This window comes from Rhizopus delemar, genomic scaffold (assembly GCF_000149305.1).
Source record: "Rhizopus delemar RA 99-880 supercont3.12 genomic scaffold, whole genome shotgun sequence".
In the NCBI taxonomy this organism is placed as follows: domain Eukaryota; kingdom Fungi; phylum Mucoromycota; class Mucoromycetes; order Mucorales; family Rhizopodaceae; genus Rhizopus; species Rhizopus delemar.
In genome coordinates, this window is record NW_027137838.1 from 313,006 (window position 1) to 330,948 (window position 17,943).

Genomic DNA, 17,943 nt, shown 5'->3' on the forward strand with positions numbered 1-17,943 from the left:
TTATTTTGAAGATGTCAAATAGACCAACCAGTAAGAATATGTAAAGCAAAATGCTTTTTTTTAGTGTCTCTAGGACGCCCCAATCTCATATCGCTTCCCCTGCTCAAGTTACGCGGCGAGTTTGCCCACCTGGAATGGTACGGAATGTTATCCCATATAGCCTGTTTCGGGTCTAATGGGTCCACTAAGCCAAGAAGCAACAACTCGGTCAGCCTTAAGCTACAGCGTGAATGCTGCAAACTGTTTGCTACTTGAATTGTTTACCCACCTAATGCTTCAAGGTACCAGACTATCAGGCCAAGAGCTCTTGATGTATAAAGATATATTTGGAGAAGGGGCAAGACAAAACACATGCAGCACATATCTTACAAAGAGAGTCAGTGATTGTATAGAAAACAAGCGCACCAGAGAGATAAAAAAGATCTTTGTTTTGTAGCATCGGCAACTAAATGTATTTAGTCAGTTCAGTGTCTAGTCATTGTTATCTTTTTTAAACCATTTTACTTGTAACCATTTGATTTCATAAGAGCAATGTAGCAAGATAGATTATGGAAGCATCAAAAGCAAAAGAGTGATTGAGGATAGAACATTCAGACCATCACCGTTTATAGAGAAGAGGATTCAAGCCATTAGTTTTAGAGAGAAGAGTATTTGATTTGATAAAGAAAGGAAAAAAAAGTAAGGAAAAAAGCTCTTTAAATAGCTTTGCTTGAGGGGTCGGGCCATTTTTTGTTTATTTTCCAAGAATTCTTTCTTTTTCAACTATAAAGGAACGGTAAAAAGGAGAAAATACCGTTCTAAACTGACTGATAAACAAAAGGAAAAAAAAGTAAACCATTTCTCTTTCTTTAGAATCATTACCCTCTTTATTAATTTATTATAAAAAAGACAATAAAGGGACATAAGACATAATCTATATTTGAAGGAATAGAATCTTTTTCTCTTTATAACGAACCTCAAGTTATATTGAAAGGCATTACATTTTTTTTTGGCTTGTTTGTACAACTCTTTTCTTTATCTGCATGATGTTCATATGAAACACCAACTATTTATATATTTTTTTATTCATTTTCAAGTATATAAAAACCAAAACAAGACTTGAATTTGATCTTGTATCTTTTCTTACCTTAATGTCATAAATCTTATACAATATGCTTTAGGTGAAAGAAATAGGATTCATTAAAAAAAAGGGGAAAAAAAAAGAGAGGAGTCAGCTTCCGTGTGTAACCATCATGGAATACCAATTCAGACAAATAAATAATAAAGCCAAAAGTAAAGTAGTATTCTTTTTTAATGATATTTTTTATGTAAAAAATAAAACATATAAAAAAAAGGTAAATTAACAATGAATTTTGAGAAGGGGAAAACCATTAGACGCTAATTATTTTATCTATAAGAGACTTGCATAAAAAATTTGATTTTTTGTGTTACTCTTTTGAGGCTGATAGAAAATAACTATGATGTATGAATGTAAATAAAGGATAAGCACAATTTAAGCAAAAGCACACGATCCAAACATTAAAAAAAATAGGAAAAAAAAAAGAGAAAAATAGGAGTTTACTAACAATCGCCTCATCTTAAAATCAAAGTAACTTGGTTTGCTATTCGATATAAATCAATTCATAACCAAAGGTTAATATAATTCAGTTCGACGGTTAATACTTAAAGATTGATTTCTTTTTCACTATCGCTAAGAACGCTATTAGAAATATAACGTACCATTTTAACCTATTCAAATTCACTGACAACATTTTTCAATCCAATCTCCTTTTAGACAGCATACTTCATATTTTAAACTTTCTTACCTTTGGATTGTAACTTGCCTCCTTTCACTTTTCAAACAAGCCTTATGCTTGGTTGATAACTTTTTATTTTAACAAAAACGTATAAAATAATAATTTGTTGACAAACATACAACATCTTTCTTAATGATAAAGAAAAAGTGTATTTTGATTAGTTTCATTCAAAGCCAACAATGAACTAGAAAAATGATCAATTTATCAATGATTTTATCTTTCACAGCTTTTGGTGATTGTTTGTATTTGAGAGTAACACCCAAATTGTATTCCTAAGGATGCTGTATTGTCTACCTTCATCTACATGATCATTAGCATAGAGTTCTTTATTTGTTTTCTGTAAAGGTTTTATATACAATATGATTCAAAGAATAAATTTTTTTTATATTTCTAGCCTTTTTTAAGATCTATATTGTTTTTAATTATCGTACGTTAGAAGTGATTTATATCTTGCTTCATTATTGACCTAAATGGTCGTTAAAAAAAACTACAAACAAGGAAAAGTGGGAAGTGGGAAATATCAATTGTTGATAAACTAACTCAGTAAGCTATATATGCTTAACTGTTATATAAAATTCACTTGCTATTCAAAGCTATATGCTAAAGAACATTTAGTGTACATGCGTCTAACTCAAAATGACAAATATAAAGGTGCTTCATGATTCTTGCTGCTTTAGAGAGGAAATTGAAATGATGTTCATTGTATTGAATACTTTTAATTATATCATTACATGTGTAAATATCTTAGTAAACATACCATAGTCATTCAGAAATACTATCATTTATGTCAGCTTTAATTTTCTAAGAACGCAAAGAGCTTTTCGCTCACCTAATTTCAAAAAAGGTACAGGCACTCTACTCCAAATTTCCGTCTCAAATCAGTCTTTATATTTTTTTAGGTCACGTACTTGGGCTGTCGACAACAAATTTCAAACGTAGACTATTAATTCTTTGACACTTGGATGATGATCAGGAGTAGATGTTGAACGTAATGTTTGTTATTGTCACTGTTTTTAAAAAACTATGCTATGAAATGCAATTTTTGAAATGATTTAACAATATAAAAAAATAATTACAGCGGCCGTAGGGTAAAGTGTCGATTGAATAGCTGATGGAATACATAAAAGATTTTGCCTCAACAACCAATCTATTAAACGGCTTTTCTGTTGAAGCATTCATCAAATGAATCAACAGAATGCTGCATGAGTCCCATAAAATGACGTATTGACACATGGTCACAAACTTTTGTTATTCACTCTTTCAAATCTTGGTACTTAATGAATTCGTTACGCTTTGCCTTGCTTTCAACTACAGATCCAACTGTTTAATCGGATTAAGTTCAGGAGAAGATGGGTACTTTTGTAGCCTCTGTCAACGCTTGTTTCGTCAATTACTTTTGTTGTATGAATAGAAAGCATTGTTAAGGTTAATATAAAACTCTTTCATCAATAGATTTTGGTCCATTTTATCCAAATGTGTCGAAATAAATTTTAAATAATGACCCATGTTTGTTCCTTTGGCAGTCTGTTCTTTAGAATCTGACGATTGCTTTCTATAACCTCCTTTAGCCTTTCTTATTTGGGAACAACAGGCATTTTTAACTCAATCTACATTGCGCCTACTGCTGAGAATAGTATGCAAGATACCTTTCCTTGCAAGAGTGGTGACAACAGCTGCCATAATTTGAGTAGGCCATGAAAGACAGAATCCATCGATTTATACTGGATTCTGTTTTGTCGATGAACTTAGAGTTAGTCAGATAATTCACGTCCGTCATAGTTCATTTCTTCACTCATTCAAACCATCTATTCAATCTACTTTCATTATTTCCAGCTAATAGTCAAAATGTGCCTCTTTTAAACGATAGATGACATTCCGACGTTGTATATTTGCGAACACTAGTTACTTTTCTGAAATCCTCAAAAGCAGTTTTCAAACTATCAACTATATTGCTTATTCATATCTGAGGCTGACCAACAAAATGATTAACTACATGTTCCCTTTGTTGTTTATTCAAGGCTTTTCTCTCTCTCTCTCTCTCTCTCTCACATCAACGTTTGTCTATTTTTCATTCCAGACTTTTCTCAAATCTTTTAGTCCTTTTTTGATCCATTCGTTCCGCTATGTCAGCAATTTTGGCTGATTCTGTGGTCTTTTAGAGTTTTAACGTTTTGTAATATGAAAATAAAACCTTACAGTCAAATGTATACACATTATATTTACTTTTGTTATTTTCTATCTTTTCGCTTTCAAGTCTTTTGATAGCCTCTTTTGTGAACTCGACTAGTGTTACTTTCATCCTTTTTCTCTCATCTGATTGCAATTCTTGAGATCGTATTAAATGAATGAATACCTCGAGATGGAAAGGAACAGCGTCCATTGCCTCTGAGTCTCTCCCTCAGCTACTGTTTTACCTTGGACATCCTCATAAAAAAAATACATAATCATTTATCTAATACTAGTGTACGTTGTGCAAAAAAAAAAGGAATTGTTTTGAGAAGGCAGGAAAAGCTAATCCCTACCTGCCTTTTAATTTTCTAGAAAACACCAACTAATAAAATGTTTAGCGATATTTTATGCTTCTGTCACTACACATTGTTCACGCACAAAAGCCTATAGTCGATATGAATCAGCTTTCTCAAAGTGTCTGTGTATTTTTAATATTTCACAAAAAAAATCCTTGTACTATTTCAACAGCCAATAAAGGAGCCAGCAAAGGTCATATGTCTGCGATGACTAGAATGCCCAGAACAAAGAAAAGAATACATAAAAGGAAATAAGATTATCTAAGAACCATAATAAAATAATGGATCAAAGCGGGTAAGCTTATCTTTGTATCATCCTATTTAACAATGATTATGTAGATATCATTGATGCTTTGTTATCATAGCCCCCTCTTCCCCCCCCCCTTTTTTTTTTGTAGGTAAGGTTGTCATGGAAACTTGTTTCCGTAGCATCGGATGATCCATGACACAAGGATTTATGACTTGAGACATAATCTATGCATTTCATTGGTCAGAAAAAAAGAGATCTTACGAAATAAGGTGAGTAACAAGATGTTTAAAGTTCCGTTTTAATCGTATGCATTCATGTTGGTCATCTTATCATTGGTAAAAGAAAATAAAAAAAAGATGGTAAAGTGAGATGAAAGGTTTAGAGATAAAAGCCATTCTTATTTTATAAAAAGTTGTGAGGAATGAAAATAATAAATGGATTTTAGAAAGAAGGTGCGCACGGTTCTTTTTTAAAGAAAAGGAGATGTTGAATGCGTGTGAAAATTGATTGGTTAAACTTAATTTTCATTCAATCACTATCAGCAAAAAAGGGGTGAGTTGGAGATCAATTTATGAATCACCCAAATTTTTTTTTTTAATATAAATAGAAACTTGTCTATTTCATTGTTTTCTTCTTCTTCTTTTCTATTGTAACTCATCATATTTTTATAAATGGATCTTTCTTGGTGTATTATTTGTGATCGTCACTGTATTGAAGATAATGTAAGTAAACAATAACAAAGAAAGATCAATAAAATTAAATGATATACTAGTTGTATTGCTCAGAGCTTTGTCGTCTGAAGGATAATAACACAATAACAATCGCCAAGCCTAATACTACCCATTCTACCGGTTTTTGCTCTCCACCCGCTTCTCCACTGTTAGAACCCTTCTTATCCTCTTTTAATCATGAACGACGTACATCAATTGTTACTACAGGCAAATCAAATATAAGCAATCCATTTTATATGAGTCCGTCAAGTATACCAAAGTACAGCTTAACATCATGACGACACTAGAAAAAAGAAAAAAAAATACTATTTATATTTATATACCCTTTAATCCTTCAAGCACAAACACACACACACACTACATACAAAAGTTTGATATAAAAAAATTGTTTTTCAAGTCGTTTTTTTTTTTCGCTTTTCTTTTATTTAAATAAGAGAAGAAAGAAAAAAAGAGAAAGGGTGGATGTTGTTAGAGAAGTGATTCTGTTAATAGTATTTCAATCTATTTGTTTGTAATATTTGGGGTATGTATTATTATTATCAATTGTCAGTGTATGTCTAGATTTAGTGGAAAAGGATAGATTGTATCTATTTACAATCACTGGTATTATTGTATTTTATGGATCATTGAAGGTAAGCGATAAAACGTATGAAAGGAATTCTATTATTATTTAAATAAAACAACAATGTACTTTTAAAATACTTTTTTTTTTTTTGATTGTCACCACGGGTATACATCAACATGCTTTAGATGAACGTGTGTTTTTATTAAGAGATTATTGTAAGTTGTAGTTGTAGTCATAATTTATAATCGATATGAAGGAATAAATACAAAAATGATTGTATTGAGTATGGATAATAAAATAATAAAAGCTAACCAGAGCCATCCTCTTTTACGATGTGTTCGTTTTACAATCACATCTTGAATTTCAGAATAAGTCATAAACTGCATTTCACTATTCACAGTCGATCAATACATAATCTATCGTTCATTATTATTATTACCTAACACTCGTAATACCAAACCACCAAGCAAATTCAGTAAAACTTGTCAGCAGTGTTGACCAACCAAAAAAGAAGGGTATCAAAGCAAACCATCTTGACGACGAAGAATCTAAAAAGACAAGCGACAATTCCAGTGAAAAACCAACTGTCAACATAATCACGCCCAAGACTAAACAAAGTCGTGATGTGCCCAGTGAAATATTCTTGTTCAAGACTTTGTCTACAAACAACGGATAATAAAATAGATTTAAAATCTCAAATACATGTGTCCTGGCAGACTCAAACACCACTGGCTCCGGTCGTCCACCGTACAAGACGAGTTGCTCTAATGCCTTTTGATGATCCTGTGGTAAATGAATCGTACCGGAAAACGTGTGATAGATCTCATTCGCATGTTTCACAAGATCGTTTCGATTCAGTGACTTGGTGTCCTCGGTGGGCATCGTGATTCCCACATCAGCATGAGGACTCAATAAATCTTTTGTATCAGACATCTCGCGATAGCCTGTCTCCAAAACATCCTGCATCTCTTCCTTTTCTGCCGCAGATTCCAAAAACCGAGAGAGTCGTTGTCGGTTTTGTCGATCGATGCTTGATAAATAAGCTCGCCAGAGCTTTTCGTGTGTATCGAGTTCCATCAGAAACCTCAAGTTTTGATGTGCTTGTCGACTTTTGAGAAAGGCGGCAAAGTGAGACTGGGTGAGTGGACTGTAGGTATTGAGTTGCATCATTTCTTCTAATGTCGGTAGTCCATTCACTCGCAAGTTGTAGTCTTTAGTCTCCTGCCATGCTTCCATCGGTGCAGTCGCAAAAGGGTCCTTGAACCCAAAGGTTTTATTCTTTAGTCGACGTTGTGTACCGGGCATTTTAAGGTAGGGATTAGTGGAGTTAAAGTAGCTGGGTGGAATGGCAATGTCTATTTGTACTTTTTCGTCTTGTATTTTTTGAAAGAGATCTTTTTCTAAGGATGCTTCAATACCAAATGCATGAAGTCTGCTATTGGCTTGTCGAATACTTTGACGATTCATAAAAACGTTGTTTTCAAGCATTTGTATTGAAAAAAAGGAAATAATATAAAAAATAGAAACGTTTTATTAAAAAAGGTACAATAATTGTGTTTATGTGTAACGTGCACTCACAAAAGAAAAGTTGGTACTAAAGAAGGGAGAATAACATAAATAGAGCGGAATTCATGAATAAGGAGACACGTTCTTTTTTTTATTTTCATTGTGTTCAAGTGCAAACACAATCTTTTTATTTTGTTTTTCACTGGACAATGTATTCATTGACCAAAAAAGGAATAATTTCTTTACACGAAAATTAAATTCAAATCTAAGCTTTTACTTTTTTATCTTGTTCAATTACTGAGGTGTTTACTGTAATTTCTAATAATTTGTTTAATCTTGTAATCATTGATCTTGGATCATCCAATACACCAGCAGCACATAATGCATTATCATAGACTTGCTCTGTTACTAATTTAGCTAAATCAGGATTTTGTTGGCGCATGTTGAATAATCCCTTCATGACAGGATGGTCAGGGTTGATTTCTAATACAGTAGGTGTAGGTGGAAGCTCTTCCATCTTTGCTGAACCTTGCATCATTTGCATCATTTTTCTCATAGCAGGACTTTCATGTTCGAGTACTGTGAATAATACCAATTAATACAGAAAAGTAAAATAAGGGATCATTAACGTTACCGATGGCAGGGAAAGTGTTGAGTCGTCTAGAGACATCAACACCTTTTACAACTTCATCACCCAACGTCTTTTCTATCCACTGAGCAAGATCTTTTGCATCCTGATCTGACAGTGCCTTGGCATCGCTGTCTCTAGTCTGTTGTAGCAAAGGATCCGATGCAGCCTCAGGAGAATCAGCCGAGATAAGGTCATAACCTTGGAATTCCTTGAGATGGTTCACTACAAATTCATCTACTGTATCATAAAGATAAAGCAACTCAACACCCTTCTTCTTAAACATCTCTGTATAAGGGCTTTCTTCAGCATATCTACGTCTGGGTGTCAAGAGATAATAGATTCGTTTTTGTTCCTTTTGAGCACGCTTGGCATACTCTTCCAAACTGATCATGTTGCCATCCTTGGTTTGAGAGCTTTCGAATCGAAGCAACTTGGCAATCTCACGCTTATGCATCGCGTCTGTACAAGCACCTTCCTTGATGAACTGACCATAATCCAAAAAGAAGCTGTCGTATTTCTTGGGGTCCTTCTTGGCCTCACCATCAAGCCATTTGAGAATACGTGAAGTCATGACGATACGCAAACGAGACAAGATGTTGTCTTGCAAAAGTTCACGAGAGACATTTAGTGGAATATCTTCTGAATCAACGACACCCTTGATGAAACGCAAGTATTTTGGAAGTAGACCGGCTGACTTGGGTTGAATGAGAACCTTGCGAGAGTAAAGAGAGACACCAGGCTCAGTCTGCTCTCCCAAGAATTCCATGTGTTTCTCTGGAACATAAAGGACAGAAGAGATAGAGAGAGGTGAGTCAGTCTTGAAGTGCAAGGTGTATTGAGGATCATCCCATGCGTTGGCAATGAAACGATAAAACTGTGTATGCTGTTCAGGCGTGACGCTGTTACGGTCCTTTGTCCACAGAGCATCAATCGTGTTGACCTCTTTACCATTCAAGTAAATTGGGAATCCAACAAAGCTATGAAAATTGTAAGTATTTTTTTTAAAAAAGTTGTCTCTTTATAGCCTTTGTACTTTGAGTATTTTTTGATGATAGAATCCACTTCCAGTTGGGATGAGTAATGCTTAGAATCTTCACGGAGTTCAATCACGATCTTTGTACCAACAGAGACATTATCTGCCTCAGCTACAGTATAAGATCCTTGACCATCTGTTTCCCAACAATATCCCTTGGATCCTGGTAAAGCAGACTTTGTATACACTCGGATCTTGTGGCCAACCATAAAAGTAGAATAAAAGCCAACACCAAATTGACCAATCATGGCTGAATTCTTTTCTGATTGTTCCATCTTCTCCATAAACTTCTTTGAACCAGAGCTAGCAATAGTACCCAAATTGGCATTCAATTCTTCCAAGGTCATACCGATACCGAAATCTTGAATGATAAACTGGTTGCTGTCTCTGTCCAAGTCAATTCTGATCTCCAATGGCTTTCCGCTGTCAACATCAGCTTGACTTGCTTGTGTTTGTCTCAGCTTTTCAAGTGCATCAGCTGCATTAGAAATAAGTTCACTTTTTATAAAGATGTCAGTTGTATGTTCTATTTGCAGTTCACAGAGTTTCCTTTTCTTTACCGAACAAAGATTTCCTTTTCTGAATAAAGTGAATTGGCAACAATATCCAATAAACGCTTTGTTTCTGTCTTGAATTCATGAATTTGAGCTTCTCCTGTTACAACTTCCTCATTTTTAGTTGCCTTGTGCTGTGTCACTCGGTTAGTTGTCATTCTTGTCTATTTTGATAATACAAACCTCTGTATCATCATGATTAGTAGTGGTTGTAGCAGCAGTATAAGCTCTAGATAAGATGAGCTTTCCAGTGACATAAGTTGACCCTCTACTGGCTGTTTGACGAACTGAAGGGTTCAATCTCTTGATGTGGCCACGAGTAACTTTTAATAAAGGGGCAGTTGAACGTAAAAGAAACATCAAAAGAATAACCTAGAAAAAAAAATTTGACGGGTTCTTTTTATTCAATTATAAACGGAGATTAAACTAATTTTTATTTCTCAGCTAGGTTATGAAGACAATAATCTTTTTTTTTTTTGTAAATAAATAGTTTATTTTTATTTACAAACTATAATATAATAGGAGTCACACATCTGAGAGCGGTGTGAACCAAAAGAAACAGAGTTTAAGCGATGGAGCATGCTAGTCAAGGTCGAGTCTGCCCCTTTTGAGGGTGGCAAACTGCGACATAGCACGAGTGACCAACTGTTTATCAATAAAAGGAAAGCCGTCAATAGTAAATCTCCAATGGGCATGCCAGATAACAGAGAGCACGCAGCAGCTGAGAGTCCAGATATCAGTATTGTCAACAAAAGGAAACCGCTGAAAAGACCAGAGGATTGAGCATACATCATCTTGGGTGAAAGTGAGGTGTGGACTAAAGAAGTTGAAGGCATCTGTCCATACTCTCCATTTCCTGAGACAGCGCACGAAGAGGTGTTGTAGATCTTCATTATTAGCAGAGCAAAATTTGCATTGTGAAGAGGTCAAACCGTTATCGAATTTTGAGAGAAGTGACTGACTAAAGAGTTTACGATGGAATAGACGATACCATAAAGACCGGCTTTCAGGCGAAACAGGCATTTTCCAAAAAAGTGACCACTTTGAAGTTGGTATTGGTGATATTGCCGATGACGGTAGAGATCGCTGTATTAGAGACAACCGAAATGGTTTAGGTTTGTAGCTGATCCATTGGGGCTACGAACAGAAGGCATCGATGAATACTGAATCATCTACTTCCCCCAATGGCTCATTTTGATTCAGTATATGAGGCCAGATAAGCTGATTGAGCTTGATGATACGATTATGGATATCTCGGCTTAACTTGGAAACCAGATGAGGGGAGGAAGGCTGGTCAGACGACAATAAAGGTCGTATACATCCAAAGTAGTGATCATACGTAAAAAATTGAGACATCTTGAGTTTTTTGTGTCGTGCTCGAGTGATCCAATAATCAGTAGGAATCATAGCGAATATAGCGGACAGGGGCAAGCGGAGAAGTGTGGCAGGGGTACACTTTGCCTGTTGTGTATCTGCATATCCGAAAGAATCAACCGACTCATATATGTTTTGCATAAAGTTATTAGCGTGAGCAGCAGGATGTAATCGCAAAAGAGGGAAAAAGAGAGCCAGTCTTGTTCCAGTATTTCCTGAATGGAAACGACGTACATGATCTAGCAACATAGGTTGACTACAAGACTGAGGGTGGTTGTCTTCCAGAACTTGATGAATCCAGCGTAACTGTAGGTTGTGTCGTTGAAATTGTGGATCCAAAAGACCTAACCCACCTAACTTTGGATCTAAACACAACTGTGTGTATTTGATCTTAGGTTTGCAGTTATGCCAGACAAACTGATAAATCATAGAATTGAGCCGTCGAAAGAAAGTAGTTGGTAAATGAACCATCCGCAGAACATACCACAATTTAGAAAGTATTAATGCATTCATGATGGTAACGCGTCCTTTGATAGAAAGTCTACGTTGAGAGTAGATAATACATTGAGATTTCACTGTCTGTAACAACTGTTGTTCTAGATAACGACGTTGATGAAAAGACTGAATCATGGGAAAGCCAAGGTATCGAAATGGACTAGGTGCCGAATGATCGTGCCATTTGGAAATACCTTGTGTTGCTAGAAAGGTAACCCACTCTGGGTAGGAGCGTCCATCCAAAGAAAATGCTTCTGTCTTGTGAATATTAACCTTAGCGTTGGATACAGGCCCATAACGGTCTAAATGGTGGCGTAGGCGACAGTAATCATCCGTAGATTGCAACAGGACACACACATAATCTGCATATGTAAGTATCTTTAAGGGGGATGGTACGATATTGGATGTTGTTGTATCCGAGTTGCTCACAGATTGAAATTGGAAACCTTGAAAGGAAGAGCCTTGAAGGATATGTCGAAGAAACGGCTCCAGCGCAATGTTGAAAAGAAGAGGCGATAATGGATCGCCTTGTCGAAGACCCCGACGCTGATCAACTCTGTTGGTAAAATGTCCGTTAATATTGATTCTCACCGCATTTCCAAAGAAAAGATTCTCAAGAGAATGAACCAAAGATGGTGGAAAACCAAAGGCCAACATTACTTGACGCAAGTACATAGGGTGGATACGATCATAGGCCTTTTCTTGATCTAATAAGAGACCAATCTCAGGCCGTCTTTGAACATGAGCTTGTTCCATGAGTATGTTGAGAACCATGCCATTTTCAGCTATAAAGCGATCACCAAGAAAGCCAGTTTGATAACGATTGATAATTGTGTCCATAACGGATCTCATCCGTTGGTTTATAATGCGCGTGTAGATCTTTGTATCACAGTTGATCAAGGAGATTGGCCGCCAGTTTTTGAGGGTAGAGAGGTCCCCTTTCTTTGGCAGTAATCTTACACGTAAATCTTGCCATGATGATGGAAAGGAACCAGCAGTTAAAGCCGTGTTGTATACCTTGATAATAAGATCCTTTAACGGTGAGAACTGATAAATGAGATGCATGAAGACATAACCTAAACCATCCGAACCAGGACTACTTTGTCTTCTAATTACTTTCTTTGACTGTTCAATTATCTCCTCAATCGTAATTGGTGAGATGAGATAGCGACGATCATCTTCATTTAATTATGGTAGATCTGCCATATCTTGCACATAGCAATCAATGTCATGCTCATCCACAGGATCCACTGAATAAAGTTCTTTGTAGAATGCTTGACTAACCTCCATGAGTTGTGTACGAGAAGAAACAGTCAATCACGATGTAGGGTCTTGCAAATAGTTTATGCTCTGTTCTACAGTTCGTACCTGGTGTATCCGCTTGAGATAACCGGCGGATTTCTCTCCATGTTCTCTCCAACGTATTCCCGCCTTTAATGCTGCAATATCTACCAACTCTTGTTGAAGAGATTCAATTTGTTGGTCCATAACAGGAAGATAATGTAAACGTATAGCTGTGGGTGGCCGACTGCGGAGGAAAGCATTGCGCTTGCGTTGCAAGGCCTTAATTGACTTCTTGCGCCAGTTGGTGTAGTCAATTGCATAGCGTTGAGTAAATTGCCGTATCTCATATTTGACGTAGTCCCATTATTCTTGTGCTGTCATCTGACTAGGCAAAGAAGGAACGATATCCGTGAGTCGTTGTTTTAGCTGTATGCGGTACTCTTTCTGTTGAGCCAAAATGGGGTTGGCACGCCAGAGACCAAAACCAGTGGGAGTTTGACCTAGGTTAAGCGAAAGAGAGAGTAATTGATGATCAGTCCATGAAGAGTGTAGTCGATGTATATCAGTAGCTCTAAGCTTTGGGCGCATCTGATTACTAATGAAAATGTAATCGATGGTAGAGTAGATCTCATCATTACGACGGAAAGTTGGGATATTACTATTGTCTCCACTATACATCACGTTATAAAAGGATTCTTCTAGATATGATACCCATTTTAGAGATGTTTGAGTTGACAAGTTAGGACGATGATAAGAATAATTGAAGTCGCCAAGGATAATGATCCGATTTGGGTCGATATCAGATACAGAAGTGAGAGCATCTAACACAGAATCAAAAAACTCTCTTCTGTCCTTACCTGTAGAAGCTGGAGCATAAACCACTAATACATGGAAAGGAGTATAAAAGTTCTGTGGATGACTGATTTTGGAAAGAATAATGCGAGAGTTTGACGGAATCAGGTTGTCTGACAGTTGATAGTTGGAAGAAAAGGAAAGCAAGCCACAATGGCGAGTCCATAGAGATTGAGATGCTTGAAATTGTGCATTGATGAAGTTTACATGGTCTGTGTTAGTGTGTGTTTCTTGAAAGGCCATTATATTGAAGTTTAAAGAGCGTAAGTAACGTATGAAATTGGATTGTTTTTGGGTATCATGGGTCTTCACCAAACTGTTACAGTTCAATGAAGAAATGTTGAATAATAGTTCTTTCGATCTATTATTCATTATTGCTTAGACTGAGTTAGAGCACCATCAATGTTGAATACTGTAGTGCCGTGCTGCTGATCACTGGGGATGCATGCTGGTATTGGTGATCCCAGATTACCTAAAGAGTCATGACGAAAGTTATATCCTGCTGGGGCGCTATTATGGTGGCTATCCATGGCAGCCTGATGTTGAGACTGAGGAATGTTTTTAGTGGCTTGATCCACTATAACTATGTCTGTAGCAACATGTGGATTGTCGGTATTTCTAGCATCAATTTCCATTGGAGTATCATCTTGTGATTCAGCGGTTGTTGTGAAGATAGCTTTCAGGGCTTCTTGAGTGGATACCAAGATAGAGTCCTCCTCAGTTGTTAGCAAAGTAGAGGAATGAATCCTTGGGTCATCACCAGATTCGTTCCGAATAGAACGTTTACGTTTCATAATATTCGAAGTGAGAGGCTGGGAGGAAGTGCTAGGCATAGTTATGCCTCTAGAAGCTTGGCTCGACTGAACCTCAACTTGATCTGCTCTGTCTTGTGGAGCAGTAGGAGTTTTTCTGGCCTTTTTAAATGGCTTATTCTTGCTTTTTGCGCATTCAGCAGCAATATGGCCACTAGAGCGACAGTTCCAACAAACACGGGATGAACGTTTCTTTGGACAATCAGAGATAGCATGTCCTTCAGCATGACAGTAGCGACAATAGGTAGGCATGTCACTCCATACAGCATAAAAGCCTTCATCTTCTGACTGATACCAAGGAAGATGGTGAGAAAGAGGAAAAAATCTGTTATCATTTTTTGGGACGCTTAGTATAGCATAGCCCGTACCCATATAGGTACCAGTGTGGGATTCTCGTAGGATCCCTAAATCAAGAACGGAGCCATAAGGTTCCAAACTCATTTTCAAATGTTCCTTAAGAATGTCCTCTTTAAGAAAAGGAAGATTCGATAGTCGAAGTCGAACTAAAGGTACAGCTGGATCTAAGGCTCAACAAAGTAAAAGCCTAACTGCATCATTTTCAAAAGCAATGCCGTCTTTAAGAATGTGATCAATGGCAGGATCTGAGGGATCAAAGTTGATTTCAGCAATCTTTCGACTGCCTTCTTTAGTGGTTGCGACTGCGATTCGTGATGGAAATTGTTTCGCAATCAGGGTCATGAGCTGCACGGGCGATTCAGATCTATCGGTCATGTCCAGGAAGACACTACCTGGAGAACGTCCTGCTCTCCACACTTTAGAGTGAATAACTTTGTCTTGTTGACTGTTGTGAATGTCGTATTCGAAAGTAGCATTCATAAGTGATGTTCGCTTCCTAGCCACTACTTGGGACCAGGGCATATTTTTCAATTTGATAGGAGGCGCTAGTGCCTGTGGTCGCTGCGTGACTGTGTTGACCGGCTGGTGAGATATTTTATCGGAAAGAACCATGTAAGACAGAATCGAAAAAATTGCTCTTCTTTTGGATAATGCGTCCGTTCATAAAATAAGAATTCCGCTCAACAACATTAAATTGATATTTCTCCTAGCAAACACGACTAGCAACCTACAGACTCTTGACGCAGGTAACCTATTATTTGTTGATAAAATGCTATATTAACTGTCTTTTTGTTTTACAGTTTTCTCATTCATATTTTGCATACACAGGAATTATTGACAACTTTAAGGCACACTTCCGAGCCCAGCAGTACGACCGTGCTTTATGTCTGTATATCAGTAAAAAGTTGGATAATTCGAATGTTTACAAAATGAATCAAGCTCAGGCTATGTTTTTTCTAGCTAATGCATGGCTTAAAGTAAAACCAGAAACAATAAATGGAATGCTCCCAGATCTCCGCGGGAAATTTGACAACAAAGTTACTGATGTTAGCCAGTTGAACCTTGAAGCAGATGAAAGCGAGATGATAGTATGTTATACAACAAGCACTACTAGTAATGAAGAAACAGCAAAAGGCAACATAGATGAAACAGAAGAAAATGATAATACAGAGCAATATGAGCAGTGTGTCGATATAGTAGAGTGTAAAAAACGGTTGCGAGAAGCCTATGGAACTATTCTCATGTACGAAGTTCCTTTGGACGATCTTGACCGTAAATTACATCGCCGAATTCGAATGCGATTGGCTGATTCTTATACTGAATTAAATAAGTCAAAAGAGCAAACAGTTTGATCTTATTCACAAAGTAAAAAACTTGTTGTTAGAGTGCTCCAAAAAACTATCACTTATAAAATTTTTTTCTATTTAGTGGTAAAAAATATTTGCGCTGCACCCTTAAATAAAGTAGTGGTATAGTGGTATTTATGCTGGGGACCAGTGCCGTTTTGTTACTAACTTTTTTTTATTTCAATTTATATAGCCATAACAACTGCTCTCCAAGCAACTGTCAATGAAGATAATGAAGTAGATTGGGATCTGTTCCTGAGCGCGGAAAAGGAGACAATAATCAACAGCTACTGTGGCACGCATCTGAACGCGTTCAAAGGGACATGGAAGCATCGGTTTAAGGAAGTGGCTTCAAGGTTAAACTTTCGTATAAAAAATGATTCCGGTGACACTAATAACTGGCAAACCTTGATCTACGACGAATTGAAGGCTAAAAAAAAAGAGGTCTTCTATATCAGCAAGCACAACAACAAGCACAAAAAGCACGAAATCAGTACATAACAACTCTATCAGTGCTGATGATAAAAAAAGCGCAATTACTTACTTAGAGAATTTACTTGTTGAGGAGAAATGGAGGTTGAAAAGTGGAAGATTTATAGAAGACATCGTAATGCAAGCAATTAACGATAGTACTTTCGAGCATCCCTGTCTGTCTTATATTGTTGACTTGGCAGACCCCATCTGGCCCAATTATTTTTCTCCCGAAGAAACTGATGAAGTAAGAACCTACAACTTCGTCGAACTTCCTGATTTACAAGACGAGATACAAAATTGTATCAATCTTTATGACAACAACACCTTAAAAACAGCTGCAGATTACTACGAATTTGCTTCGGATCAAAAGCTGAAGTTTAGTGATTCTTTTGAGAAGCGCTGGATAAAAGAATCCATTATGAATGCTGCTGGTTTATTTGAAGAAGGCGAACTGTTGAATACAAATGATTTTTTTGAGGGTGATTCGCTCCATACTCTTTGGACATTTGTATATCGAGCTTTCAAAAAAAGCGAGGTAAAAGCCAAGCTGGGTGAGCGTACGAGTGTCTCTTCTGCTCTTGGCAAAAACGAAGGTAGATCTCTGGAGTTCAGAGAAAGAAGAGAAAGAAAAGCAATAGGTGCAAAGGTAGACATCCTCTTTAAAAAAATCACTGATGAAGTTGGGTGTACCGAAGTCGGTAAGCATGATGTGTTGGTAATCGATGATAAATACCTCGATGATGGTATGGTAAAGTTACCAAGGACAATAAGAGATATGCTGTGCGTTCTTGTTGAGGCCAACCCTCATAAAATCAACCAACTGTATACAATTGGTTTCTTAATGATGGGTAAGTAGCACACATGATACGATTATTTTTATCATGTTCTTTTATTGACGTATTTTTATTTTCTTTATTAGGTCTGAACCTCGATCTCTTGATAATGAATGTTCCTGCTGGTAAGACCGTCACCAGAATCACCCGCATCAAGAAGCTTCCTTTCCCGGGTAAGCCAAAAAACATTAGATTGGATTTCCTTCCTCTGTTGGAGGTCACATTAATGGGAAAGGCGTTGATGGAAAACTTGGCAAGAATAATTGACGATCGAAAGAGAAAAGCAGTCGAACTCAATACTGCTGAAAAAGCTACTTCTCCCCGTCTTCCCTTTTCCTTTGTTGGAAAGTCTTCCGTTTAAACATTTTTTTTTATTCTATTATTTTTTTTTCTAAGTAGTGCTTTTTTTTTTTTCGCTTCTCATTTTTTTATTTTTTATCTTCATTAAAGCTGTTATGTCCTGGCTAGACATTAATATTAAACCCTTGTTATAACGTAGCTATTTTATTGTCTTTTTTGTATAAC

General features: G+C 36.7%; 8 protein-coding genes across 8 annotated transcripts; 4 read left to right on the forward strand and 4 right to left on the reverse strand.

The window, feature by feature from the left end:
- Positions 1-11: 11 nt before the first annotated feature.
- RO3G_13410 (uncharacterized protein) lies at positions 12-255 on the forward strand (the record flags this gene model as incomplete). The annotated part of the gene is made up of 2 exons (XM_067667994.1): positions 12-30; positions 74-255. 2 exons carry the CDS (start codon positions 12-14, stop codon positions 253-255), a joined length of 201 nt encoding a protein of 66 aa, XP_067524095.1.
- A 4,987-nt stretch (positions 256-5,242) lies between these two features.
- RO3G_13411 (uncharacterized protein) lies at positions 5,243-5,580 on the forward strand (the record flags this gene model as incomplete). Its single annotated transcript, XM_067667995.1, has 2 exons — positions 5,243-5,293; positions 5,344-5,580. The coding sequence occupies 2 exons, from the start codon at positions 5,243-5,245 to the stop codon at positions 5,578-5,580; spliced, it is 288 nt and encodes a 95-aa protein (XP_067524096.1).
- Positions 5,581-6,106: 526 nt separating this feature from the next.
- Positions 6,107-7,334, reverse strand: RO3G_13412 (uncharacterized protein; the record flags this gene model as incomplete). Its single annotated transcript, XM_067667996.1, has 2 exons — positions 6,107-6,257; positions 6,307-7,334. The coding sequence occupies 2 exons, from the start codon at positions 7,332-7,334 to the stop codon at positions 6,107-6,109; spliced, it is 1,179 nt and encodes a 392-aa protein (XP_067524097.1).
- Positions 7,335-7,638: 304 nt separating this feature from the next.
- Positions 7,639-9,951, reverse strand: RO3G_13413 (uncharacterized protein; the record flags this gene model as incomplete). The annotated part of the gene is made up of 5 exons (XM_067667997.1): positions 7,639-7,952; positions 8,008-8,981; positions 9,038-9,535; positions 9,598-9,725; positions 9,775-9,951. 5 exons carry the CDS (start codon positions 9,949-9,951, stop codon positions 7,639-7,641), a joined length of 2,091 nt encoding a protein of 696 aa, XP_067524098.1.
- Positions 9,952-10,728: 777 nt separating this feature from the next.
- RO3G_13414 (uncharacterized protein) lies at positions 10,729-12,300 on the reverse strand (the record flags this gene model as incomplete). The annotated part of the gene is made up of 1 exon (XM_067667998.1): positions 10,729-12,300. The coding sequence occupies one exon, from the start codon at positions 12,298-12,300 to the stop codon at positions 10,729-10,731; it is 1,572 nt and encodes a 523-aa protein (XP_067524099.1).
- An 807-nt stretch (positions 12,301-13,107) lies between these two features.
- On the reverse strand, positions 13,108-14,849 carry RO3G_13415 (uncharacterized protein; the record flags this gene model as incomplete). Its single annotated transcript, XM_067667999.1, has 2 exons — positions 13,108-13,949; positions 14,069-14,849. 2 exons carry the CDS (start codon positions 14,847-14,849, stop codon positions 13,108-13,110), a joined length of 1,623 nt encoding a protein of 540 aa, XP_067524100.1.
- Positions 14,850-15,694: 845 nt separating this feature from the next.
- On the forward strand, positions 15,695-16,117 carry RO3G_13416 (uncharacterized protein; the record flags this gene model as incomplete). Its single annotated transcript, XM_067668000.1, has 1 exon — positions 15,695-16,117. One exon carries the CDS (start codon positions 15,695-15,697, stop codon positions 16,115-16,117), a length of 423 nt encoding a protein of 140 aa, XP_067524101.1.
- Positions 16,118-16,721: 604 nt separating this feature from the next.
- Positions 16,722-17,779, forward strand: RO3G_13417 (uncharacterized protein; the record flags this gene model as incomplete). The annotated part of the gene is made up of 2 exons (XM_067668001.1): positions 16,722-17,433; positions 17,505-17,779. The coding sequence occupies 2 exons, from the start codon at positions 16,722-16,724 to the stop codon at positions 17,777-17,779; spliced, it is 987 nt and encodes a 328-aa protein (XP_067524102.1).
- Between the last annotated feature and the right edge of the window lie 164 nt (positions 17,780-17,943).